Source organism: Sturnira hondurensis, unplaced genomic scaffold (assembly GCF_014824575.4).
Source record: "Sturnira hondurensis isolate 20B ecotype Veracruz unplaced genomic scaffold, ASM1482457v3 Scaffold0010428, whole genome shotgun sequence".
Lineage (NCBI taxonomy): Eukaryota > Metazoa > Chordata > Mammalia > Chiroptera > Phyllostomidae > Sturnira > Sturnira hondurensis.
The window spans coordinates 1,286,118-1,313,688 of NW_028083059.1; the positions used below are offsets into that span (position 1 = coordinate 1,286,118).

The following is a 27,571-nucleotide window of genomic DNA, read 5'->3' on the forward strand; positions in this document are numbered from 1 at the left end:
CAAAAGTATCTTTTAAGAAATAAAGACTTTTTCAGACAAACTGAAGTGGAAGGGAGTTCTGTACAGTAAGAAATGTTAAAAGAAGTTCTTTAGGCAGAAGGAGTACTAGATAGCAATTTGGATCTCTTCACAAAGAAGTGAAGAGACCTTGACACGGTAAACATGAGGCTGAATGTAAACAGATTATTTTCTGCTTATTTTTAGGGAATTGACTATCAAGAGTAAAAGGAGTAACAATGTATTGTGGAGTTTATTACATATGTAAAATATGTGACAATAGAGTACAAAGCATGGGAGGGAGAAAACCAATATGCAATCTAAAGTTTACAGTGTTTGCACAATATGAAGTATTTTAGTATTTGAAGGTAGATTGTGATACTGTAAACTTACATAGTAAGACCTGGGTCAGCCACTAAAAACAAGTTAAAACAAAAAGTGAATAAAAGAGGCCCTGGCTGGCGTAGCTCAGTGGATTAAGTGCGGGCCTGCAAACCAGACGATCGCGGTTCAATTCCCAGTCAGGGCACATGCCTGGGTTGCAGGCCAGTTCCCAGCAGGGGACTCATGAGAGGCAACCATACATTAATACTTCTCTCCTTCTCTCCTTCCCTTCCCCTCTAAAGATAAATAAATAAAATCTTTTTTAAAAAGTGAATAAAAGATAGTGATGGAGATTAAGTGATATAAAAGTAATTAAAAGAAGGCAAAATGGAGCAAAAAGCAGATGGGATAAACAGAAAAGCCATTAGCTGGATAGAGGGTTAAATTCTACCATATCAACAATTACCTTGAAGTCAGTGATCTGAACACACCAACTGTAAGTCAGATTGGATAAAAAAGCAAGACCCAACTGCCTAAAATAAACCTTAATATAAAGACAGAAAATCTTTATATTAAAAGGAGAAAGTTGTACTGTATAAACACTGATCAAAGTAGGCTTTGGGACAGTGGTTATTACCAGTGGTAATGAACCATCACATAATGACAGTGGGATCATTTCACCAAGGAGACATAATAATCTTAAATGTGTGTATACATTCAACAACAGACCTTCAAAATGCATAAGCAAAAATTAATAGAACTCAAAGGAGAACTTGACAGATCCACAGGTAATCGTTGTTAGTGTCAACACTTTTCTCAATAATTCATAGGATAAAAATAGAAAATATCAGTTAAGGATAAGATCACAATGTTGTCAGTTATTACAGCTGAACACACATTTTTCTGAAGTTCACATGGAACATTCACAAAGTAAACCATTTTTCTGGGCCATAGAGCAGTTTGAACAGATTTAAGAGAATTAAAATCAGACAGAGCGTGTCCTCTAAATACAATGAAATTAAACTGAAAATTGGCACCAGTAAAAGATCTGGAAAAATCCGCCAGTTATTTGGATTGCCAAGATCATCCCAGAGAGGCATTCCAGATGGTTCAGTGTGAACAGGTGTATATATGGAAGGGGACATTCAGAGAATTTCCTACTGTTTTAGACATTCATTGAATTGCTTCTATAATTTCATTTTTAAGGAAAAATTCAATTAATCATGGGATAGGAAACCTTAACAGTTTTAGTATATGGAATTTTAAAAAAGAGGACAGCCCTGGCTGGTGTGGCTCAGTGGATTGAGTGCTGGCCTGTGAACCAAAGGGTCACCAGTGTGATTCCCAGTCAGGACACAAGTCTGGGTTGTAGGCTGGGGTCCCCCCGGTGGGGGGTTCATGAGAGGCAGCCACACACTGATGTTTCTCTCCCTCTCTTTCTCCCTCCTCCCCCCTTCTATAAATAAATAAATAAATAAATAAATAAATAAATGATCTTTTTTTAAAGAAGAGGTTAAATAAGGTATTGAAAGGTAAATAGTTGTCAGAGTAGAAAGCACACTTGATAGGATTTTTTTAATTCTTTAATCATTTGATTTTAATTCAAAGAGCACTACTTGGACAAGTCAGATTCCAGTGCTTGGGCATTTAATTTCATAATAAGTAAAATTTCAGAAAAATTTAGGTTAAGGATAATTGTACAATAAGTAAAATTAGAAAACATTAAGTATCATATTTTAGCAATGACTATGATATTAAAAATAAAGTAATATCATTAGAATCTTAGGGCTTGTTTCTTTTTTTTTTGGCCCAGCACATATTTTTATGTGAGCCTCTCAACATCCTGTACCGAGGGCAAGGAAGATGTTGTTAGTGTACACAGGGACTCATCGGGTTAGTATGATTAGGTAATAAATCAGAGTTGAGTGTACGCTTTCACTGCATTTTCTGTAATACTTGATGTATGTCATTCTCTGTGGGTCACTTTATTCTCCTTTTTTGTTTTTCTCTGTCCCTAGCCAACAGTTGATAAGTGTCCCTTTATCATTCAAAATACAAGTGAGGACTACTTTAAGGAAGGTTATGGGGACAGGGGCGTGTGGTGAGTTACAGTAATGAATCAGCGGCGGCTAGGGTTCTGAAAAGATTCCTCACACATGACACTGTGAAGTGGAATTAGCCCTCCAGTTGCTATGAACACATACGAGTGCTAGATAAAGTATAACAAGTGTGTCCATGTTTCCTCCTTTTTAAAAACATCACCATGCTAACAAATCGGTGACTCCTCCGTGGGGGTGTGAAGCTCAGGCAGCTGAAACAGGCTGTACAGTGAGGTGGGCGCTGGGGGCTCATTTTCCTGCATTGTGAGCTAGGGGTGTGCCTCAGCCAGCCTAAGGAATGGCCTAGAATTGAGTCCTCTGAGTAAATACTGGCATTCTTACAGAGTTGTCAGATTCCTTCTAAGTTAAATAGAAAAACTGCTCTCTAACCCTGCAAAATAGCCTATCTCCTGCCTGGGGCTTCACTAGTGAGAAAGAAACCCAAACTCTTCAGTAAGAAGTTGGTTTTTACTGCTATGCTAGGGTCTCAGTAGAAGCAAACATAGAATTGCTCTATAAGGGGACTCATAAAACAGAGTGAGAGAACCAGTCCCTACTGTGAGAAGTGCCATTTACAGTAAGTACAACCCTCTAGGAAGTGTCCGTAGATACAGCACACACACGTGTGTACTCACACCCACACACAGATTAGCACAGTGAGTACCGGAGGTCAGTGAGTTATCAGATCCTCTCTGAGGTAGATGCCAAGACGGGCTCACATGCACAAGGATCCCAAATGGGCCAGCTGGTTTCACACACTCCTTTCTGGCCTCTTGTAAATGCAGTCCACCATTCTCCTGGTCACAACCACCTTCCTCTGAAAATATGGGGACTTGTCTTCACTTTCTGTTCTCAAGCAGAATGAGTCCAGAGTACCACCCAGAACTGGAACTTGCAGATCTATGAGACCTTGGCTCTGCTGCTGGCAAGAGTGAGTCCCTTTTCTGACTAGATGCCCAGCCCTGCGGAGCCTGGTGGGAAGGGATGAAGCACAGGCCCCTGGGGTTGGGTTGGGGGGTGGCAGTGATAAGTGGGGCCCCTCCTGCATCTACCCCTTGGCTCCTCAACTGCACTGTCCTGTAGAAGTCTCTGACTTCATGACAGGACCGCATGGTGGCACCCATTTCTTCAGTTTCCCTTCAGTGTACCCAGAGAAGGCTGTCCACCTCTGATGGTGACCCCACCTACCGTGACACACCCACTCCTGACGCCTGCATTGTGGAGTGGGCCCCTGGTCAGATGTGGTGACATGTGGGATCCCATTGGGCCAGTTTGGGGGGAACCAGTGCTGCAGTCTGATGACTCCCACCTTCTCTCTGTCCACTGCTGCTTCTGTGGTGGAATACCTTGCAGTGGGGGTTAACATATGATGGAAAAGTTTTCACTCTATGCCCACTCCCAGGTTTCCTCCCTGCATGCCTTTTGTCATACCTCCTTTTCAGAGTCTAGTTCCTCTGCCTACATAACCAGGCTGTTGATGGCTGCCCACGTGTCCTTCCAGCTCAGTCTACTTCTCAGTCATACAAAGCAGGCTGAACTGGTGGGCTGTTCACAGCCCCACCCATGGGGCACATTTTCCTCTCCACTGTCATTGAGGATCACCCTGGATATTGTTTTAACCAGCTCTGGTTCGTTTTTGGCTTACACCCCTGTGTCAAGCTGACCTGTCTATGAACTATGCTCAGCTGGATATACAAGCCATTTTTTCGCTGTTGTTGGTACAGGGCATGGAGGGCACAAGCAACCATGGTGGCTAACTTAGAGGTCTGGGTTTTCTGCTCCTATGGCTCATTTGAGCCTTACACTGTGGTTTGATCTGGAATGTAGTTTCCTTCCCATGATGTGTGCTGCTGGTCAACTTAATAACTTGGCTGACAAACTCAGCTAATAATGGGGAGCCTTGTATGCCTGGTCCCTTGTGTTCTGTGATTTCTACCCAGGCTCAGTAATGCATCAAGAGCTTTTTCAAAGGGTATATAAATCTCTGCTTCAGTGACATGGCCTTACTTCAGAATCCCAGGGGCATGTTTTTTATTTTTCCTGTGGAGCTTGCCGGGGGCCCCATCCCGTGTATTTTCCTGCCACTGACAACTCTGCATCATCCAGGGCCCACTGGTCATACAGCCAAAGCAGCCAGGCTACTCACACCACTGCCTGGCCCCACTGCAGGGTCCTTTCTTGCTCCACACCTCTCTCAAAGTTCACAGCTGCTGTGTAACCGTGTCTGTGGGCCAGAGCAGTGTCCTAGGACGCCACCTAACAGGCACTGTGCTGCTTTCTTCATGGTGGTGGATGCAAGATACGTTTTTACTTAGGAGGGGATACTCCAGCATGACTCTGACCACTGGGCCCCTAGAAACTTCACTATTGTTGCCAGATTCTGCATCATCACAGGGTTTATCTCCAACACCAAGGAGCATGTGTTTTACCTAGGCCTCCAGTGTGTTAGGTGCCCACCCCTTGCTCCTTCCCTGAAGTCATCATGATGTCAATCTCTTGCCTGCTTCATCAGGTCCGGAACTAGTTATCAACAGGGCATCTGGGGAGAGAGATGTGCAGCTAGAACTGACTTGTGGAGAGAGGCCTCTGCAGCATATTCCAGCTCACTAGTGTGCTAACCACTTCAGAGGTGTGAGATCAACGTTCTGCTCCCTGACATGGCGGTGGGAGGTGTTTGGATCAACGTCACCACCAGCGCCCACCAGAAGTCCCTGATCCAGTTTTCAGGGTTGCAGGTTTTCTTTGCCTTGGCCTGGCATATTAGAGTCCTGCTTTGACTGAACATTCAAATGTCCTGAATTCTGTACTGGGTCCTCAGCCTACACTTCCATTGCAGGGCATGATGAGGACCACTTTGTACCCAGCAAGAGGGCTCTGAGTTTCTCACACTTAGCTATTAACTGTTAACAGCTTCCAGTACCTCATTATCTTGTGCAACCTAGCAGTAATGAGCCAGCTCTGCTCTTTGGGTAGGTGTTTTTCTTTCTGTGTTGTCCAAGTGCCTGCATTATTATGCATGCCACAGCATTTCCCTCCACCAGGACATATTCCAAGCCACTTAACAGTGAAATCTTTGACAGTTGAACATGACCTGGTGACAGGATTATCCATTCATTGCCTGTGTTTAGGATAGCATCCATGTCAACTGGTGGAGTGGTACAGAGCAAGTCTGAGTCCCATCTTACAACCTATATTGTTATAGCACTCCTTGCCGCCTGAATTAGTCTGGGTCCTTTGAGAAACAGACACCGAGGTGGATTACACTTACAAAGATTTGATTAGGGGATGCCTGTGTGAAAGGAAACAGAGAGCTTTGAAAAGGCTGGAAGAGCCATCAAACCGTGACTCAAGTCTGACCCCTAATGAGGGGAGAGGGGAGATGGTTCTAGTCCATGGTGCAGTCTGAGGGAGATTGGGCAAGGCCATGGGGGAGTCCTTGTCTTCCTCTTGTCTGTGCCGGTTTCAGTTATTTCATTCTGGTTTCGCGCTCTGACTGACATTGTCAGCTTCAGTTTCGTGTGGTAGAACCACCACTCTGCTGTTCAGGAGAGCGGCAGCCAGGCTGATGTCGTGGCCCCACTTTCAAATTCCTAGGGAAGGAGCGGCCTGGTTTTAGCTGTCTGGAATCTGGTTCACAGCTTTGTGAACCAGGTTGTGTGTCTCTAAATTGAAACATTTCCCAGAAAAGTTGTACAGACTACAGGTTTTAACAGTAATGCCTTATATAACTGCTAATAATCCTTAAGCTTTTGATTAGCAGTCTTAGATTTTCTCCTTACCCTATGGAATGGCTTCGGAGAACGATGTGGATGGGTCACAGGTCTTCCAGTGGAGTAACGGAGAGGCATACTTGTCGCCGGTGGCTGTTTGGGTTAGTTTATTACATGTTTGTCTTTGTTTCTGCAAAGCCTTTTCAAGAGTAATGACTGACCCAACATTTTCCCCTCTAGCTATTCTTTGCTGTTCAATTTATTCAGATTAGTATCAGATTAAAATAAAGGCTGTAATGGAAAAAATACATCTGTTAGAGTACTACACACAATCAGAAAGCCATAAATGTCATTATTAGGTAACTAGAACTTTTAAAAGGAGCTATGAGATCCTTCTTCTAAAATTGTAATGACAGTAGCCTGTCCTCTCTCCGTATATTGGCAAGTGTGGGAGCTCCAAATAAAGGTATCGTGACAGCAAGAAATGAAGGCTAGGCTTAGTTAGCCGTGGCTGAAATACCACAGCAGGCCAAGTGCACAAGTGAAGGCTGTGCTGACTAGATACGTGTGTGTAGGGCACATGAGGAAGCACCAGGTTGCCAGTGCTTTGAGGTGGGAGGTGGGGACTATGACTAGGGCGTGAAGAATAGGTGAGGGAGGTTAAGCAGGTTTGGGACCAGCTGGCTTGAATAATTTGAGCAGGCGTGGTGTTGTCTCTTGTCTGGTACCTGGCCCGCATGATTAGGTGTGGGGATCGTGGCCCTGAGTGTGAGAATTCCACAGAGAAGGGGGTAGGGATGTGGGCTCCAAACTGGTAGGTTTGCATATGAAAAGCCAGCTCTTGTGAGTTGTTTACTAGCTCATGGGATAGGCAGTCCCAAGAGTGGCAGCCCCAGCAGGGTCAGCAGGGCCTCAGATGTCAAAACATCAGAATCCGGAAAGTAGACATGGGTCACACATCTTTATAGAATTAAGCTTTTCCTTCGGTACTCATATGACATCTTAAGCAAGTCTCCAGGTTAGTACTCTCAGCAAGCTTGCCACAAATGCATGGAGCATTCCTGTTCTTAGCATATGATCAGCTGTGGCATAGGAAGGGGACGTCAAATAGCTAAGTGAGGGCCTTTGGCAGGGGTCAGGGTGGGCATCAGAGCAAGCTGCAGGCACTTCTAACCAAGAGCATTAGGGAAAGCCTGTAAACGTTTTCTAGATTGCAAGTGTGGAGATCAGCCTGTGCTAGTTCCCGGGGGTGCCATGACAGTCAAGGAGAGGGGAGAAGGTTAATTACTAGCTTCGGACATGTTCTGGACTTGCTGGTGGGACCCCTGTGCGTATGTGCATAATAGATTCTATCTATTTGAATAATTCTGAGTATAAAGAAATGCGGCTGGTGGGCTGGGAGGTGCTGTACTGGCATGTTTCTGGGCATGTCAAAGATTAGAAATAAGGGGAAAGGGTGGCATTACATCCTGGACAAAATAAATGTGGAAAGGGGGAATAGTATATACGCAATCAGCATTCAGCTCCTAAATCTCATGTTTATCCCAAACTGTTAAAAAACACTCTTTTGAGAAATTACTTAAAAGCTAATTCATGCTTATTATGCCCATCCCGCAAAGCAGTGTTCCAAGCACACTGCTGCTGAGTTCAGGGCCCTGTGGTCTGTCCCCGCATTAGCTTCTCTGCGCCATCTGTAGGTGTCCCCCCACTCCCGCCCTGCGATCACTCTGTGCTTCCTTATGGACATTGTGGGTTTTGTTGCTTGATTTCCTTCTAGTTTTCGTGGAATGAGTCCCCACTGATCAGCTTTCAGTATTTTCCTTTCCCACCCTTTCTGCTTTTATTAGGTTTATTAATGATTTTCTTTTTTTTCTCCTTACGAAGAATTCTGGTTTGTTGTATTGTGATTAATTATCATCCTAATATGCATTCTAATTGATTCTCTAAGAAAGAGTGACAACTCACGGTAAATCTTACACTTTGGCCCAGGGACATGTATTTGGAACTTGCATGTCACAGCATTCCTTCCTCGGTGTGTGCCGCTTCTTTGACATAATTTTAATGTAAACAGTTGTTTTCCACAATTCAGCTTTATCCTCAACCAGTCAACTGCTCTTTTTTTATTCCCATGATCACAATAATTGTTCACATTATAACACAATGTAAGATATATTAAAATTAATATTATTGGTTATAATTTTGAGTGTTACTATGTTCCACTCACTGTTCCAAGTAATTATGGATGTAATAACTCAGTAACTCCCTACTCCATGAGGCAGATACAGGAAGGAGACTGAAGCACAGGAAGTGACGTGCTTGTACCTGAGAGACAATAGATGCAGTAGTATTCGCATATTCAGATATGGTCAGTGTGTCCAGCCACCACGTGAGGCAGAAATAGTCAATGAAAATATTGTACAATATACCTGGCATCACTTTTGCTCTCTCCTGCCTCATTTTCCATACCGCCTCTGCCGCAGGGCCCTTTGTGATTTAGCCCTTACTAACCCTTCAGATTTCAGTCTGTCACCTACACAGTGCGGCCACCCATGCTTCATCAGAGACGCCAGCACTCCACTCCGACACAGTTTCAGAACCCCCCATCCATTAACCTGTGTGGTTGGATAAATGTCTCACTTCCTCACTAAAGTCCCATTGGGGTGTTTTGTCTGTTTTCACTCAACCCTGGGCCCTCATCACCTCACATGCTGCAGGAATGACAGGTCCTCAAAAAGTATTTCTTGGATGCATGAACAAAGGTATGAAAAAAGGTGGAAGAAAAGCAAAGATTGACGATATGCTGACTGCATCTGGCTCTTTAGGTACAGCAGACCATTCTGTTATTGTACCAGGTGAAAATAAGTTTTACACCAAGTTACAGACAGCCCAGCTGCAGTGGCTTAAACAGATACGACATTACTGTCTCACACAACAAGAATTCCAGGTGGGCATTGTGGGCTGGTTTGATTACTAACAGATGTCACCAAGGTCCTTGGCTTTTCTCCATGTTTCTGCTCCTACAAATTGGGCAATATGACAATCTTGACAAAATGACAGTCACTGAATTTTCAACTGTGGTGTGAGCAGATTTGTTGCATGAGTAGAAGGTTTGATACTCTATATACCATTTGCATATTTAGCTGATTATTTCATGTAGAAATGTCAGGATAATGAAAATTCCTGCAAATTAATTTTCTTGTTTTTTTTTAATTTACTTATTTATTTTTAGAGAGAGGGGAAGGGAAGAAGAAAGAGAGGAAGAAAAACATCAATGTATGGTTGCCTTTCATGCACCCCCTACTGGGGATCTGGCTGGCAACCTGGGCGTGTGCCCTCACTGGAAATCAAACTGGTGACCCTTTGGTCCCCAGGCCAGTGCTCAGTCCACTGAGCCACACCAGCAAGGCTAAAGAGAATCAATTTTCAAGGGAATAAAAACTTGATTTGTTAAAATGTACATGGAGCCTTTTTAAAAATGTTTGTTTAATTTTCAGATTTTGAGCCATGCCTTTAGTGAAGAGGAACATCGAACCCCGGCATCTGTGCCGCGGCGCCCTACCCGAAGGGATTACCAGCGAACTTGAATGTGTAACCAATAGTACCCTCGCTGCTATCATACGCCAGTTAAGCAGTCTGAGTAAGTCATCTCATTTCTAGAACAAGTTTTTTCTGATTACTAATGGCATTTTATTAATTTCAATATTAGCAAATAGATTTCAATTCAGTAGTTTTGTGCTTGTCCTAAGATGGGACTGCAGCCTACCCGTCTCCGTGTGAAATTAACTGTCACCCTCTCTGGTCTTGTGACACAAACTTTATGTGATGAAGACATAAAGTTATAATAGACCAATTCACAAGTTATTAGAGGAGACCAAATGAGTTCCTATGAAGCAGTGTTACATAATTTTAAACGCTTATTAAAGTTAGCATAATATAACTAGTTTTTTAACATTATTTTGAAGTATCTTGTTAAACTTGGACAGAACTGTTTTATTTAAAATATGATAAATTGAGAACTAGTTAACACCTGTAATATGCCTGGCCTAAAGCAGATGTTCAATAAATACTGCTGATTGAGTAATATTACAATTAATCAAAGAATAAAACCAAAAAGTCGTTAAGATTTGCTAATTTTAACCTACTAAAAGTTAAAATGCAGCTACTGACTTCCAAATGGAAGTCAAGTGTGATTGTTACCTATATACACATCAGATACCTAGGTTATATAAATATAAGCAAATACAAGGGAAAAAGTCTTTCTGTTATTTTAATTGTGAATGTTCACATGAAATACCCAAGGACTATTCTGTGTTTTAAGACTTACATGCTTTTTCCTTCAAAGCTCTTTAAAGTTGCAATGTTTCTCCCCCTAACTTTTACATTTATATCATCTTGTTTTCTCACTTTCTCACTCCTTTTGGTTTAGCTGGTTTACACTGCATTTTGGGTGACAGGTTTTCAAAGTCACATTTTTCAAAAACTTTGTTAATAACTAGAAAATCCTCCATGAAATCTCACATTGTGGTAGGCTCAGGCACAGGGAATGTTTCCTAAAAAAACAACACTTCTTTTATTTTTAAGAAGAAACAGTATGGATAGATAACTATTATTTTAAAGAATTATACTGTATTATTACTCATTAATTTTATTTCATTTTAATTTTTTATTGTTGTTCAAGTACAGTTGTCTCTATTTTCTCTCTACTACTTTCCCCCACCCGACCCACCTCCACCTCTTACCCTCAATTCTTCTTCCCTTTGGCTTTGTCCACTGGTCCTTTATACATGTTCCTTGATGACCCTTTCCCTTCTTTCCCCTGTTATCCTCCTTCCTCCTCTCCTCTGGTTACTGTCAGTTTGTTCTTTATTTCAATGTCTCTGGTTCTATTTTGCCCCCTTGTTTTGTTGATTAGGTTCTACTTATAGGTGATATGTAGTACTTGTCTTTCACCACCTGGCTTACTTCACTTAGCATAATGCTCTCCAGTTCCATCCATGCTGCCACTAAGGGTAGGAGCTCCTTCTTTCTTTCTGCTATATAGAATTCCTTTGTGTAAATGTACCACAATTTTTTGATCTACTCATTTGCTGATGGGCACTTAGGTTGCTTCCAGCACTTGGCTGTTGTAAGTTGTGCTGCTATGAACATTGGGGTGCATAGGCTCTTCTGAATTAGTGTTTCGGGGCTCTTGGGGTGTAATCCCAGCAGTGGGATTGCTGGATCAAAAGGAAGCTACATGTTTAGTTCTCTGAGGAAATTCCATACTGTTTTCCACAGTGGCTGCACCAGTCTGCAATCCCACTAACAGGGTACTAGGGTTCCCTTTTCTCCACAACCTCACCAGCATTCATTGTTTGTTGATTTGCTTATGATGGCTTTAATATATCTATAATCATTGGCAAAGTGAAAAGTAATTTGGAAGTTACTTAAATGTATTTTATAACAGATTTCTTCTGGAATCTAAACTAATTACAGGTGATTTTTGGTAGTGGTTGTTGATAAAATGTATAAATTTGTATAATTACAGGAAGATACCTTGCAGATTATTGAGTGTAAAATGTTTGTTTGCATTCATATATTTTTGTAAGAATGCTTCATTCTCCTGTTCGTACTGCTGAAATGTCTATTGACATAGAGTAAGTGATGAAAATGCACATGAACTGTTTTAATAGTTGAGCTGTATGTCATGCTGTAATATTCAGTTCACTGTTATGTAGCTGTATTTATGGTGCCCAGTTGGCCACCATCTCTTGTAAGTGAAACTAATCACATAGTATGTTTTGTTTCACATGGTCTGTGGTAAGCGTAGTAATAACAGCCCCCACAAAGAGGTCCACTGCTTAACCCTGAAACATCAGATATGCAGGTAGTCTTTGTGGCTTGGCGTGGGGGAATTAAGGTGGCTAATGAACTAACCTTAAGAGAAGGTGGTCCTAGATTCTTCAGATGGTCCCAGTGTCATCAGAGGAGTCCTTTAAATGTGGAAGAAGGAAGTAAAAGAATCTGATGTGAGAAAGACTCAATTGTCTCTTGCTGTCTTTGAGATAGAAGAAGAGGCCACGAGCCAAGGAATGCAGGCAGCTTCTGGAAACTGGATTCTCCCCTAGAGCCTCGAGAAGAAACACAGCTCTGCCAACACCTTGATCGCAGACTTCTGATCTCTGGGACTGAAAGATAATACATTTGTGTTGGTGTAGGCCACTAAACCGGTGGCAATTTGATGAAGTGGCCATAGGAAACTAATGTACCACTCTAGCCCTGGTTAAGTTTTGTACACATAATCCATGGTAGCCTCATGTGAGGCACTGGCCTCAAGGACATTCAGCCACAGGTAGGTCACCTCAGTTGATCTCAGCCCAGTCTCTACCAAAATCATTTGGGGAGCTTTAAAGCAAGAGGCTAGGAATAACCCCAGAGACTGATTGGAGTGTACAACAAAGGTGTGGCCTGTGAGTTAGATATTGTGCATCTAGATTGAAAAGATGAACTGGATGAGCCATATTCTCAGGAGGTTTGAACTAAGAAACAGTAAATTTGCTAGTTTATTATAGAATCTCCTGCTGAAATGTCATCCAGGACTACTGCCTGCAAGCCAAAGAAATCATGATGGCTGCCTGTAAGCCAAAGTTGTGGAGTGGGGCAGAGCTTGAGAAGTCAGAGGAAGCAAGTTGGTAAAGAAAGGGAAAAGAATGTGCAGAGAGAACCTGCAGCTGAACCTGAGAGAGACCAAGGACCCAGTGAGGTAGAGAGAATAGCGGGTCTCTGGACCTGCACAGGGCACCTTTCCAGCCCCCATTCAAGGAGCGTGGGTGTCTTCAGAGCAAATCCCCTTCTTCAAGTTCCTTTGGTGCATCTGTACACAGACCCCAAAAAGTCTTGCAAAAAGAGGGATATGGTGAGATATGTGGCAGGGTGATAATTTGGGGAAGCTGAGGTACTAAGTTGTTAATTGCTGGCAGAACAACAAATTACTGATTACCAGTGGTTTATTTATTAGTGTTCATTCACTAAATACCCCTCTCAGTGCAACACACAGCAAATAACATCAATTTGGTGCATACCTAAAAGTTTAAAAAGCACATATATTTGACATCAATATGGTCATAAAATAGAAAACATGCAATTATCATGACCTGCTATAACACTAATACATAATAAATGACATCTGTATTTTGGGCCAATCTTTATTTTTTTTAGAGTTTTCCACTGAGTAGAAACATACTCCAGGAGATGAGGTAAGTTATATGCAAAATTTTTGTGTGATTTAAAATCATTAGGAAGAATAAGAATTTAAATGAATGCCTTCATGTTATTTTCTAATGTTTTAATTATTCATCAAGTATTTTTAAAGTGTTAGGAATGCATGAATATGTTATTAAAAGCCTTTTATTTGACTATTAATTCCCAAGATACTATCAAAACAGAATCTATATTTTTATTCCTTTGAGTACTTGACCATTATTCAGTAGGTCCAGAAATGAATGGGTCATTTTAATCTTTCCCACTTCCCTGCTCACCCTTTCGCATCCCTGTTTTTGAAGCCTCCAAATACTTTGATCCGCCGATCAGGGATAGATGATGTCCAGTTAAATGATACAGAGAGAGGCTGGAACTGAACTGCAAGTGCCATCTTGGGGGAACTTTAAGGATTTGCCTTCACCCTGGACTGGTCATACCTGCCTGAGCAGCAGACTTGCCCTGGAAAACCTGAATAACTAATTCTCTGATGATCTAAAGAAGGAAGAGGAGACCAGAAGTCCAGAATGAATTTCTTTGATCTTTTCCAAAAAGGAAGACCAGCAATACAGGCACTGATTCACCAGCTTATTCTGAGTCTCATCATATCTCTGGGGCAATTCAGGGTGGTGAGGATATAAATGAAACAGAAAACAAAAAAAGAATCTTGGTATTAGGTGCCAAATAGACCTCTGAATCCCCTACAGAGCTTCTGGGAAATCTATAGGTTTTTTACCGGTTACCAAGAATCACATTCAATTTAGATACTTGACTTTAAAGGGCCAGAACTTTTGTCAGTCTTGGATTTTTACTAGGCTTTTATGGGATTTGAATCTTTACAATGAGAAAATATTGATTACTGGTATTGAGTTTAAGCGTAATTATAGAAAGGGGAATTTGTAATTTGAATAGCCTTATAGTTAAAGAAAAAGATCTAAACCTTTCAAAGCTCTATCTAATGAAAAAATTAGTCTTTAGTAATTTTCAGATTTTTGAAATTTATTACTAACTTCTAATATGAATGACTGGGGGAGGGGGTCAGTTGGAAGGGGAATTAAAGCTACTTTTAAAAACAGTTTTGGATGATAGTGTGTAAAAAAGAAATCCTTGGTTTTGTAGCTCTGGGTGTTGATTTTTTTTCCTTCAAATAATGACAGTTTAGTGTAGCAATTAATATTGAATCAGGAGTGCTTTTTAAAAATTATTTTCATTGATTAATCTGAGTGTTTTATTCCTATCAACTAGTTGCACAATTTAAATTATAGTATCTCACAATCAAATTTCAGTATAGTTTGCTTACAAAAGGAAATGGGAATATAGGGCAGTTATACCTAGGATGACACAGCCCTAATTTAATAAAATAGGCTATTCTTACTCCTTTTGTCTTTGTTCTTGTCCTGTAGCTGTCCTACTTCTCCCCTCCTGAGAAGGCCCCCAAGATGTCACAAACAAGGGAGTTAGAAGAACGTCAGTGCATTGCAAGGCTTTTGGTTATATTTAATGGTGCTGATTATGTAATACAGAGAACTTGGGAGAGCGCAGGAAAGCACAAAGCAAAAAATTGCAAAATTTTCATTACAGAAAGTCATTGGTAATGCTTTGTGTTTAACTTTATAAAAGGGGTATTTCATTATACATATGGTTTTGTAGCCTATACTCACTTATATGGTAAACATCTTTGTTGATTCTTCTGACACATTTTTAATACTAGAGTTTATAATATAATATTGATATGCTATAATTATTTAACCATTTTTTTGCTGTTGGACAAAAGTAGGCTTATAGTTATGAGTACATGAAACACAAAAGTTTATTCTTGTATTATTATTTATTAACTATTGCATTATTTTCCCTATCAACAACTGTAAATCTGCATTTGCCCAATTCTGTACATTGTTTCTTTATTGGAGGACACTATCATAAATTGTTGTATCAAATTGATGATAGATAAATCTCTGGTTATTTTAGGCAGCTTTTTAAAAAATATTTGTTTTATAAGTTATCGAAGTTCCTCAAAAAGAGCAAAAATAGTTCTAACAAGTGATGTAAACTTTGAGACTCCATTAATTTTAAACATCCTTCTCTTTTGAAAAAGTTATTTTGATTTTTTTGGTTAATTTTCACATTTCAAGTAATTGTCTAAATGAGAAAAGCTTGCCCCCCCTGCCCAGGTGGCTAAATTGGTTGGAGCGTCATCCCCTGTACCAAAAGGTTACGGGTTCCATTCTTGGTCAGGGCACATACCTAGATGGTGGGTTCGATCCCCTGTTAAGGAGCGTATGAGAGGCAACCAGTTGATGTCTCTCTCTCACATCGATGTCTCTCTCTCCGCCCGCCCCCCATCCCCTCTCCCTTTCTCTTCTCCCCCTTTCCTCCCTCCCTCCCTCCCTTCTATCTTCCCTCTCTAAAACATAATAAATGTATTAATAAACATATCCTAGGATGAATATTAAAATAAGTAAATAAATAAGAAAACTCTGTTTTCTTCTCAAAGATTTTAATAAGTGATTAATATTTAAAACGTATACATGGTATACATGTTTCATATCAAATCAAATGCTGAGTTGACATAAAAATACTTTCTTAAGGGATTACACTACAATATAATTGCTTCATGTAATTGTATCTGAAATTTGTAGTTGTATAAATTGATTATTCCAAGTACAGTTCTACTTAGAATAGAGACTTAAATACTTTGAGGGCACTCACTGAATAGATTTCTTGGATGTCTTTAGTCCAGTGGAATTTGAGGGGGAAAGGGCAGATTCAATTGCAGTATAGACGGAAATAGATCACAAGTATGTGTCAATTTAACGCCAGAGTTAAGGGTATATTAACAGAAGTTTACTTGGAGAAACAGCAGGATTTTTTTGAAAAAATTTAATGCTTCAAACTAAGTGTTAAGTATTTGCATTTTCATGGACAAAAATAGAAAGTCATGAAGAGAGGTAAAAAGTGATGTATACTCAGGAAGCTATAAGGTAAAAGGTCTGTCAGCAGTGGAATCGGTGACAGTGTCGTATGAACCCCCCCCACACCGAAGGTTAGGGTTGTTGGGAGTCAGGGACTTTCCCAACCCATTGTTTCACCCGCAGTATCAGAAATACTTCCTCCCCTGGCTGGTGTAGCTCAGTGGATTGAGTGCGGGCCTGCGAACCAGAGGATCGTGGTTCGATTCCCAGTCAGGGCACATGCCTGGGTTGCAGGCCAGTTCCCTGCAGGCCAACTCCCAACAGGGGACGCACAAAAGGCAACCGTACATTGATGTTTCTCTCCCTCTCTCCTTCCCCCTCTAAAGATAAATAAATAAAATCTTTAAAAAAAAAAGAAATACTTCCTTACGGGTTGTTTTTCATTTCTCCTTTCCCTAGATAGATTTAATACAGCAGTATTTCAATGTATGATAATTCTGAAGAGCACAGATTGGGAGAGTCAGCTAAGTCTGATGTTCAGTCCTGCTTATAGTTAAACTTCTAAGGTTTATCATTTATATTTTCCCCATTTCATGAGTTTATAGGCTTATGGTAAAATGTCGTAAGTGATTTATAGGTATTTTCTGATTGTTTTGATTTACACTTTTAAAGTATGTCCTCTAAAAACTTTGAAGGAATATTTTGAAAGTTTTAGTGTTTTTTTAAAAACAGACTGTTAAGATTTGTTGTCAGGCACATGATTGTGATTATCAGCAGCCTAAAGTAGTAGGCTTTACTCTTCCATAAAGCAGGCCCTTTTGTAGAATAAACATTCTCTACCAGTCCAAAACTGTGGAAAGTGAAACCACGAGTCAGGGGGAATGACTACTACTGCTACACATACACACACACACACTTTGATTTTATTAAGTAATGAGATTTTATTAAGCAACAAGAAAGAAAGAAATCCTGCCATTTGTGACATGGGTGAATGTAGGGGATATTACACTAAGTGAAATAAGAAAAAAACAAACACTGTGTGATCTCATTTATATGTAGAATCTAAAAGTAAAGCCAAGCTCATAGAAACAAAGGACAGAATGGCTGTTACCAGAGGAGGAGCGGTAGGGTAGGATGGGGTGGAGGGGTGGGAGATGCTGGTCAAGGGTAGGCACCTTCAATTATAAGATGAATAAGATCTCAGAATTATTGTACAATAAGGTACAATATTGTACAATATTATTGCACAATATGCAATATTGCACAGTTGTACAATATTATTGCACAAAATATTAAAGGCAATATTGTACAATATGTTAACATGGAAAGTTCATCATGGTGGAACATACGCTCGGCCATTTCGTGGTCCATGTGAGGGGACTGATATCGTAAAGAGTATGGTGATGATGAGATGATTATAATATTTTAGGTAATTCTCACATACTAGAAAGTGAAGCAACATTTTTAAAAATAATCCTTGGATCAAAGAAGAAATAAAAAGGGAAATTGAAAACTATTTCTGACTGTGCGGTAATGAACACACAAAATACCAACAATATGTGGGATTTGGTTACAGAAGTGCTTAGAGGGAAATTTGTAGCTTTAAATGTTTATGTTAGAGAAGAAGAAGAGTTTGAAATCAAGCCCATTCCTCTGTGAGCCCTCGCTGTTGCCCAGAAACCCTGCTGCAATGCCTGCGCTAACTGGTTCTCCTGTCCCTTTCATACCTCCTCTTTCCACCTCAAATTGCCCCCCTGAGCCGGTGACCTTGCGTTTTTCATTTCACTGGGAAAATAAAAGTAGTCAGAGGAAAACAAAACATCTCCTTTCTGCCAAATCTGATGTGCCTCTGTACTGTTCGTCCCCCTCACCCCCCCATTAAAATGGTGTCTGTTCATGTTTCTCGCTAAAACACTGAACGCCGCTCCCTCACGCTCGTGCATCTACCTTCTCTCGCCTGCATCATCTGTTCCCCGTGTACATCATTCCTGCTAAATATGCGTATGTTTAAATTTTCCAACTAAATAAACTTGAGATCATCCTTTATATATGGGCTCATTTCTTGCTCCTCTTCACAGCAAGATTCCTAAAAGAACCATTCATATCATCGCCACTGCCCTTACTTCCTTCATCGTCTCTTGTCCCCATTAAGTTTGGTCCCATTCACTCTTGAAACTGCTTGCCATTGTTACAGTGACCTCCGTGTTGCCAAATCCAGTGCTCAGCCTCTCTCTTACTTGATCCGTTGGCAGCATTTCTGAGGAAACTTTGTTTACCTGGCTTCTGTGCCAGCACACTTGTTGTTTCTCCTGCTTCACAAGCGTTTTTTCATTAGTCTCTTTTGGTGATCTTCCCGACCTCGGAGCGCTGGAGGGCTGGAGGACTGGAGGGCTGGGGCACTGATACTCTTGCTGCCTATTCCTGTTTGTTATGCAATCTCATCTGGTCCTATGGCCTGAAATACCATTTTTTTTTTTTGCTGAGACTTCCAAATTTGTGTCCTCAGTTCAGGCCTCTCCCCTAGATTTCAAACTTGTATGTATGGGTATCTTCACTTGGATTTCTAATATGTATCTCAACTCAGCATGTCTAAAATGGAATTTATTTTTTTTCTCTTATCTCTACCCCGTCTGTTAGCCTATGGGAATTCCGCTCTTCGGTTGCCTTTTTCTTTCTATAACATCAAACATCTTCAAAATATGTAACAAATGTGTGTGCTCATTAGCACCTCTACTGCTGCTGTTCTAGTCCAGGTCACCGTAGTCTCCAACTACTCTATAGTGACTTCCTGTCTGACTCCATTGCTTTGTTCTAGTCTCCCACCCCCGAAGGGAAGGATGTTTATTTCTCTCTCTGCTGCTACCACTTTCCCTCCGTTCACCGGGCTCCAGCCACATTGACCTCCTGATGCTGCTCTTACATACTGAGTGTGTTTCTGCCTTCTGCCTGGAAGGTTCCCAGTTACCCATATAGTTCCCTGGTCACCTTTGGTGGCCTTTAGTGACCCTCTAAATACCACTCACTTCCTATCCCTCTCTGTTTACTTACCACCCTATTCCCTTCATGATGCTGCTCATCATGTTCCATTGTCCGCATGTGTGTGATACAGACTTTGTGGCTGTGTTCACTGCTGTATATTTTAAGTGCCTGGTACACAGTGCTTAATAAATATTTGCTGACAGCCAATAATCATCAACATCTGTTTAGTTCTTATACAATGCTTAGAAAGAATATTGTAAAGAGTATACAAAAATATTCACTGCAGTTAACTATGGGTGACATTTTTTACTTTTTATTTTCCTGAGTTTTCCAAATTTTCCACCATTAGCTTGTATTACCACATTTGTACTCACAAAGACATTTCAAAGACTCAGGGTATGTACTGTTCTTTGACTTTTCACAGACTTATAAACACAAAATAAATCAAAATGTTAGCAGTTGATGTTTTAGATTGGACTTTGGGCCGTTTTTCCTATTTACTATTCCATGTTTTCTATATTTCTTAGAATAAGTATGGATTGTTTTCATAGCAGGAAAAAACCTTAAAAAATTAGCGCTCACTAATTATAACTTGTTATATAAATCAGTCATGATTGGGCTTTATTATGAGTACTGTAAAAAAGTCTATTTTAAAAATGTTTTATTTTGAAATGATATCAGTCTTACAAAACTCAAAAACAGTACAAAGAATTCTGATGAACGTTCACTCATTTTATTTTAGCACATTTTTCTTTTTCTCAGAGATGCCTCTCTTTTTCTGCAGTCCTCCTTTCTCCTCACTCTCCTCTACATATGTGCACGTGTGTATACATACACTTTAATAAGTGTATTAACGTGTATGTATGTATACACACGTGCACATATGTATGGCTAACCAAATCTGGGAAAATGTGAACATCAAAATGAATAATAAAGACAACAGTTATAACCAGATAATAAAATAAGAATCCATGAGTCCACATCTATTCCTTAAATCTGAAATAGCTCTCGGTCTTTCTTTGACTTTTGTGACTTGACATTTTTGCAAGGAACCAACCATTTACTTTGTGGAGTGGCCCTTGGTCTGTATCTTTGGAGGTTTCCCCATGATTAGGTGTAGGTTATTGGCAGGACTAGCACAGAGTGGTGGCATATCCTCATCAGTGCATTTTATCAGGAAGCACCGATTATCTGCTTGCCCCATTAGTGTCCATGTTAACCTTGATCCATGATTAGCGATCCGTGCATAGGGTTTTCTAATGTAAAGTCCCCCCACCCCTACATACTTAGTACGTATCTGATGGGGAGACACATTAGGCCTGTAGTCTCCTTTCGCCATCCCAATTCTCCCCACTAGTCTGAGTACCCATTGATGATTTTTACCCAAAATGCTTATTGTAGCAATACAGAATGGTGATTTTTTTGTTATTCTATAATTTCTTCTACATTTAATATTTGGAATTCTGCTGCAAGTGTTATAATTTCTTTTCCTATTTATTCATTCATTTATTCCTATCAGTATGGATTCATGGATTCTTATTTTATTGTCTGGTTATAACTGTTCTCTTTATTATTCATTTTGATGTTCGCCTTTTCCCAGATTTGGCTAGCCAGAGCTCTTTCAGGGTGGCTCCTGTGTCCTTTTGACAGGCCCCCACCACTGTCTGAGTACTTCTTTATTTTTCATAGAAAAGCACAGCAAGATATTCTAAGCTCATCTTGTACTTTTTCACCCTCAGCTTTAGGACCAGTCATTTTTCCAAGACACCTACTTCCTTATAATGGAGAATGAAAAGGCCAAATCTCGACACACCCAGGATCTAGGTGCTAGATGTGTGTATTAAAATTGTTGAAGGACCTTGTTGTGCATGGTTTCTTGTTCCACAGTAAGGAATCATCACAGACATACCGGTTTCTATTGAATCTTTGCTTTTAAATACAAAAATTGAAATTCCATGGAATTGAAATTCCATGCATAATTTTTTTATACTTTGGTAATGTGGAGGCATACTTCTCAGCCTGCCATACTTGTATACAAGGTCCAAATGGGCCTGATAAATCCATAAGAGGATTCTTTGTCAATAAGGAAGAAATGAATTGCACTTACCTCAATGTGGCCTTCAATTCAATTCAGAATTCTTTTAGTTTAGCTATTAATGAACATGCCATTGAAAAAGTGATTCAAATCAAGCTGTTTAAATAAATTACTGGTTGCAAAAATGAATACTGTAATGATAACACTTTATTCTTTTTAAAAATATATTTTACTTATTTATTTTCAGAGAGGAGAAGAGAGGGAGGAGGAAAGGGAGAGAAATATCAATGTGTGGTTTCCCCTGGCGTGCCCCACACTGGGGACCTTGCCTGCAACCCAGGCATGTGCCCTGACTGAGAATTGGACCGGTGACCCTCTGGTTCGCCAGCCAGCACTCAGTCCATTGAGCCACACCAGCCAGGGTGCAATGATTTTTTTCTTGTTCATCAGTAAATATAGTTCCTTCAGTATTCTCTTTACTCATTTGTCACCTTTCAGCAGCTGGCAAAAGATTAAATATGGAAGTTTTTAATTTCTGTTTGTTTGTTTTTTCAGTAACTGGAGAACTTCCAGTGGGTATATAGTATCAGTTACGTATATATCTTTTCAAATAGGGTTAAGCGCTGAAGGTAAAGAGCACTTATTATGTATCCTTTTCAACTTAGGTGTATATAGTGTCAGAGTGTGGTTCTTAACCATAGTCGCCCTGCTTTGAGAATGCTGATGTAACTTCTGCAAGAGACTGTCATGGACTCCCACATTCTCGGTGACATAAGCTGTCCCTGTTAATTAGATTTCTAATTTCCCATAGCTGAAGGGAAAGGAATAGGATTTTTTTTTTTTGGAGCTGCCCTGGAATAATTTTTTTAAACTCTAAGTGGTCAACTAGAAAAACAAAAATTAGTTGGTGACATTTTGACTCCGTCTGACATTCAAAATAAACTACTGACAGACTTGAGTGTAAAGCATTTGGAGCACGGTGGTGTTTCCAGACCATCCAGCTGAGCGGGTGGGCTTTTCCCCAGTAGGCTTCCTAGGCAGTAGTTCTGCGGTATGTTACAAGGTGTTTCCAGGCCCAGTCAGTTTGAAAACATGGCATGTGAATGGCTGCTTCTGCAGATTCCTGACACACATGAGCTGCAGGGAGAGGGAGGAGTCGCAGATGGCTTCATTTTGGATGATTGTTCATCTGCACAATCATTTATTTGAGTGGGATGATTCCCATTCACCATGGGAATGCAGGTTTGCGTTAATGTGAAAATTGGTTTGTATTAGAACTTGTACGGGATTGGACATGGACATCAACACAGGAGATTTAGATCCACAGGTCTAGCGCTCAGAAGAAGTTTATAGAGCAGCAAACAAACATTAATTCTGGATAGCACATCCAGCTGCAGTGTTTAAAAACATAACTTGTGTGAAGACTTTATTTCTTTGCCTTTTTGGAAGCATTTTGTATGTTGTGGGAGTGAGAAGTGTCGGTGGAATTTAGAGAGACCCCAGAGGGCCATACTGTAGATGTGGGAATTTAGGAGAAGCAGTTTGCTAATTCAACTGGGGTGGGCTGGTGTTTTTATTGATTTCTTTATTGCTCTCATATTTTCATAGAAAGTTCCTCTTGTTAGGATAGTTACACTGTTAGAATTTACAAAATCATACTAGTTTAAATTCAAAAGAAATATTTACTGTCTGAAAGTAACCATGTAAGCAGAAAAATATTTGCATCCATTTTATTAAGTAAACAGGAAGTTACCAAGTGTCTTGAGGCCTGAAATAACTCATGGAAGTTATTAATTTGTAGTTAAGGGAGTTCAGGAAAATACATGATAAGAGGAGGGAATTAGAAGTTTGAGACCAAGTTTTTGTTTGATCTGTTTCTCCCACTTACTAGTCATGAAATTTGCGTAGACCATGTTTCTGATGCTCAGTTTAGTCACCTGGAAAATGAAAACGGTTGCTCCCTGTTTAATTCATGAGCTCACTCATTCACTGAACAGGTGTGGGCCAGGAGGCAGGGTTCTAGGGCTGGGCCTCGACGCTGCATGGACAGACGTGGTTCTCACTCTCACTGAGTGTACGATCCTCACTGAGGAGCACAGCAGAGTCCGGAAGGTGGATGTGAGAGCACCACGTAAAGCGCTAGGAAAACATAATGGTCATTCTTGCTCCAAGTAAGTTTTCCTACTGAAGGTTCAGCTTCTCTTCTCATTTGAGTGATAAATTGGTAGGATATGCAAATAAAAAGAAATGATAGGTCTTAACAAAGACCTTACACCTTTCATAAGAATTAACTCAAAGTGGATCACAGACTTAAATATAAAACTCTAGAACTAGATGAGAACATAGGAGAAAATCTAGATGATGTATGGTTATGATTTTTTAGATATAATGCCAAAGGCCTGAAAAATGAAATAAATAATTGATAAGCTAGATTTCATTAAAACTAAAAACTGCTCTGCAAAGGATACTGTCAAGAGAATAAGAACACAAGTCCACAGACTGGGGGAAAATATTTTCAAAAGACAATATGAAGAAGGACTGGTAACCAAATTATACAAAGAACTCTAAAAAGTTAACAATAAGAAAACTAACAGGAAATTTTAAAAAATAGGGAAATGACCTAAACAGACACCCACAACAGAAGATACACTGGTGGCAACTAAGCGTATGATGTTCCACATCGCGTGCCATGAGGGAAGCGCAAACTACAGAGAGATACCACTACGCATCTGTTAGCATAGCGAAATCCAGAACACTGACAACGCCAAGTACAGGTGAGGATGTGGGGCAACAGGAACTCACTCACTGCTGGTGCAAAGTGGTATAGCCACTTTCGAAGACAGTTTGGCCCCGTATAAAATTACACATACTCTTACCATACAATCCAGCAATCGTGCTACTTGTTATTTACCCAAATGAGTTGAAAATTTATGTTCACACAGAAAATCTGTCCCCAAATATTTATTCATAATTCCAAAGCACTGGAACTAACCAAGGTATCCATCAATAGCTAAATGGATAAATGCACTGTAATACATTTAGACAGTGGGATGTTAGTCAGTGATAAAAAGAAATGAATTTTCAAGCCATGAAAGAAAACATGGACAAACCTTAAATGCATAATGTTAAGTGATATAAGCCAATCTAAAAAGGCTATATATTGTATAATTCCAACTATATGACATTGGAAAAAAGAGAAAACTGTGGAGACAGTAAAAAGATGAGAGGTTGCACGGAGCACGGGTAGGTGGAGCACAGAGGACTTTCAAGGCAGCGAAACTGTTCTGTATGACACTATAAATGTAGGTACACACGATTATACTTATGTCAAAATCCACAGAATGTGTGATGCCAAGAGCGAAGCCTAATGTGAACTGGACTTTGCGTGATGGTGATGTGTCCTTGTGGGTTGGTCAGTTATAACAAATGTTGCTCTCGTGCTGGATGGTGATAGTGGGGGAGGCTGTGCACATGTGGGAGTAAGGATATAGAGAAACTCGGGACTTTCTGCTCACTTTTGCTGTGCACCTAAAACTGTTCTTAAAAAGAAACTTTATCTTAAAAAATGGTATCCCTGTCAGAGGAGTTAGGATGCAGATATGCTTGGTACATTCAGAGCACGCAGTTGCTGAATGATTGTCGAATGAATAAAGGAATGGTGTTAGCATTTGGAAATTCAACATAGATGTGATTCCTATGTTGCTTATTAGATTTTCAGAAATGTATTAATTACACTTGAAGAAAAGTAGCCATGTCCAGCACTCACAGGAATGTAGAGGTGATCCATACAAAAAAATTGAACTCAAAATTTGAAATATTGATTTTTAGTGAGTTCCAGAGGCAACTCTATATAACTGGATTTCAAAATATGAATTACAACAATTTAATGCAATTGGAAAGTGTTAGGTGTTATGTAAGATATCTCATGTTTCTGTGAATAAGATAAAATCCTAAATTTAGAAACTGACATGATTTATTGAATTATCCTTGGAAATAAAAGGAAAGTTTAGGTCCTGAGATTCTCTTTATACATAAAGCATACAAAATGAGAGTAATTTTTTTCAAAGAAGTTTAATTTAATGGAAACAACTTGCATGATAGCTCATGTAGCAATTAAATTAAAATTCTGTACTATCTGGGGTCTTTTAAAATTCTACAACTTTGGGTAAATTTCAAATATATGTGAACAACTCTAATAAATTTTCAAAACTTCTCAAGGCCCTTGACTGTGACACTCTGTTTTCATAATCATTTACACAAAATCCCACATGTTGACAGTGATCAGCGTTGGTGAGAATGTGTGCCGGCCGCCTCAGCAGTTCTTAACAGATGGCTCCCTCCATTCATTTTCTCCTATAGGCAAACATGCTGAAGACATATTTGGTGAGCTGTTTAATGAGGCCAACAACTTTTACATCAGAGCAAATTCTCTTCAAGACAGAATTGATCGCCTTGCTGTCAAAGTTACCCAACTGGATTCAACAGTGGAAGAGGGTAGGTAATTACATAAATGCACGAGCCAGAAGTGATCTTGACAAGAGAGTAGTCATTGGTTGTAGGGCAATTCACTGCTTTTTTCCTTGGGTAATATGCTGATTTTTCATCTTTGGCTAGAACAACAGTGAGGTTAATTCGTGGTTAAAAGATACCTTGTTTATTTAGTAGGTCATACTATCTTTAAAAAAACTACATATTTGTTTTAGAGGATTCTTTGAATGCAGTCAGTATTAGAAGCCCTAGTTTGTGTTATTGGTGGTTATTTTAAAGATGTTTCCTACCTAAAAATTACAGAATCAATCCAGAGATATGGTCCAACTAAGAGGGAAGGTTATATGTACAGTGTGACAGAATGAAGGCCTTTCCCCCATATTCTTTTTAGGGGGTTGATGCCTGTAAATAATCTCTGTGATTTAATGTCTCAAAAATAGCATTGATTGAAACCCTTTAGGCTTCCGGCTCTTAAAAATAGTATTAATATAGGCAGACTCTGTGGAGTTGACTCTAATCACTTTGATGATACACCCTGAAATGGTGGCAGTCTCAGCGAAATTAAAACTCAATTCCTTTTTTAAAATTTCACTTGCTGTGTCTTTTGAATGAAGGATTGAGATTAGACTGGGAAAAAAAATCTGTAAAAAATCTATAAGAAATGCTGTTACATGTTGACTTGGAGAAAAATGTTCAGATTAAAAATTATTTTTATTTTTATATAATGGAAGTTACAGTTTCTCTTATTGCATTAAAATTTTTCTACTAGACCTATAATAGTTGTATTAGTAAAAGTTGAAGATTTTATTTTTTTAATGTGGTTATTTATGGACTTCATCCCTCATTTAACATTTTTTTTCCAAAGGGCAGAATTAAATCAATGAATTAGAAATTTAACAAAAGTGAAGAACATTGAAAGTTTAATATCCATTATAAACATTCTTACTGATTTTTCAACAATAATGGAGCTAAAGGCATATTCCTTTTAGTCTGATTTTTAAAATTTACCTTTTTGTTTTTAAAAAGTAAAATGTTAATAGCTACTTGGCTTATTTATGGAAGGAATTTTGACATTTCAAGTAAATCATTCACTTTTCAAATTAGTATCAAAGTGATTTTTAAATATCTTCTTCCAGTATTTTCTCCACTTGGAACTGAAATCTTGTGATAAACCTTACACTGGACAAGGTTAACCTGTAGGTTAAATTTCATGAGATTTTATGATATCTCCTGAGTCTCAGTTCCATTGGTCAAGTGGGTGAAGGGACCAGTTTGCTCATCTTAGGAAGCTCGTGTCAAATTCATATGACTTAATATGTGAGATGCAACATTCGTACAAACACAGAAATAAGTATAATTAGCCCTGATTCTCTCACTCTTTAGTATAGTTTTGTATCATGCTATTTAACTTCTAGGACTATATGTTGAAAAACTGTTGTCTCTCCTGAATGATAGTGTCAGAAGAACTTAATGCCTTTTTTAACAGTTTTTTATTTTTTGCAGAAATCTTTCCTACATATGTTATAATTAAACTAGTACTAACCGTTCACATGTCCTCTCTATCCCCCAGGATGCCCAGATCTGTGCATTGACATGATGTTATAGTCATAACTATATTTCTGTGTGTTTTTAAATAAGTACTATTTAAATAAATAATGGTGCTCTAATATTAGGTTTAATGAAGTAATTAGGTTGCTACAGAAGAAGAAAGACATGATTTCATAAAGATAACTATGATTTGTAAGAGGGAAGGAATGCACAGGCTACTTCAGCATGTTTTTAAATTAAAAA

The 27,571-nt window shown here is 39.5% G+C and overlaps 1 protein-coding gene across 5 annotated transcripts in view; it reads left to right on the top strand.

Annotated features, from left to right (window-relative positions):
* WASF3 (WASP family member 3) overlaps positions 1–27,571 on the top strand; it is a 149,751-nt gene that overhangs the window by 102,020 nt on the left and 20,160 nt on the right. For all 5 annotated transcript variants that reach the window (XM_037058866.1, XM_037058871.1, XM_037058868.1 and 2 more), the window contains 2 exons: positions 9,625–9,767; positions 25,652–25,786. In XM_037058866.1, coding sequence (XP_036914761.1) covers positions 9,635–9,767; positions 25,652–25,786 — 268 coding nt within the window. In that variant the 5' untranslated portion in view covers positions 9,625–9,634. The remainder of the gene's footprint in view (positions 1–9,624; positions 9,768–25,651; positions 25,787–27,571) is intronic.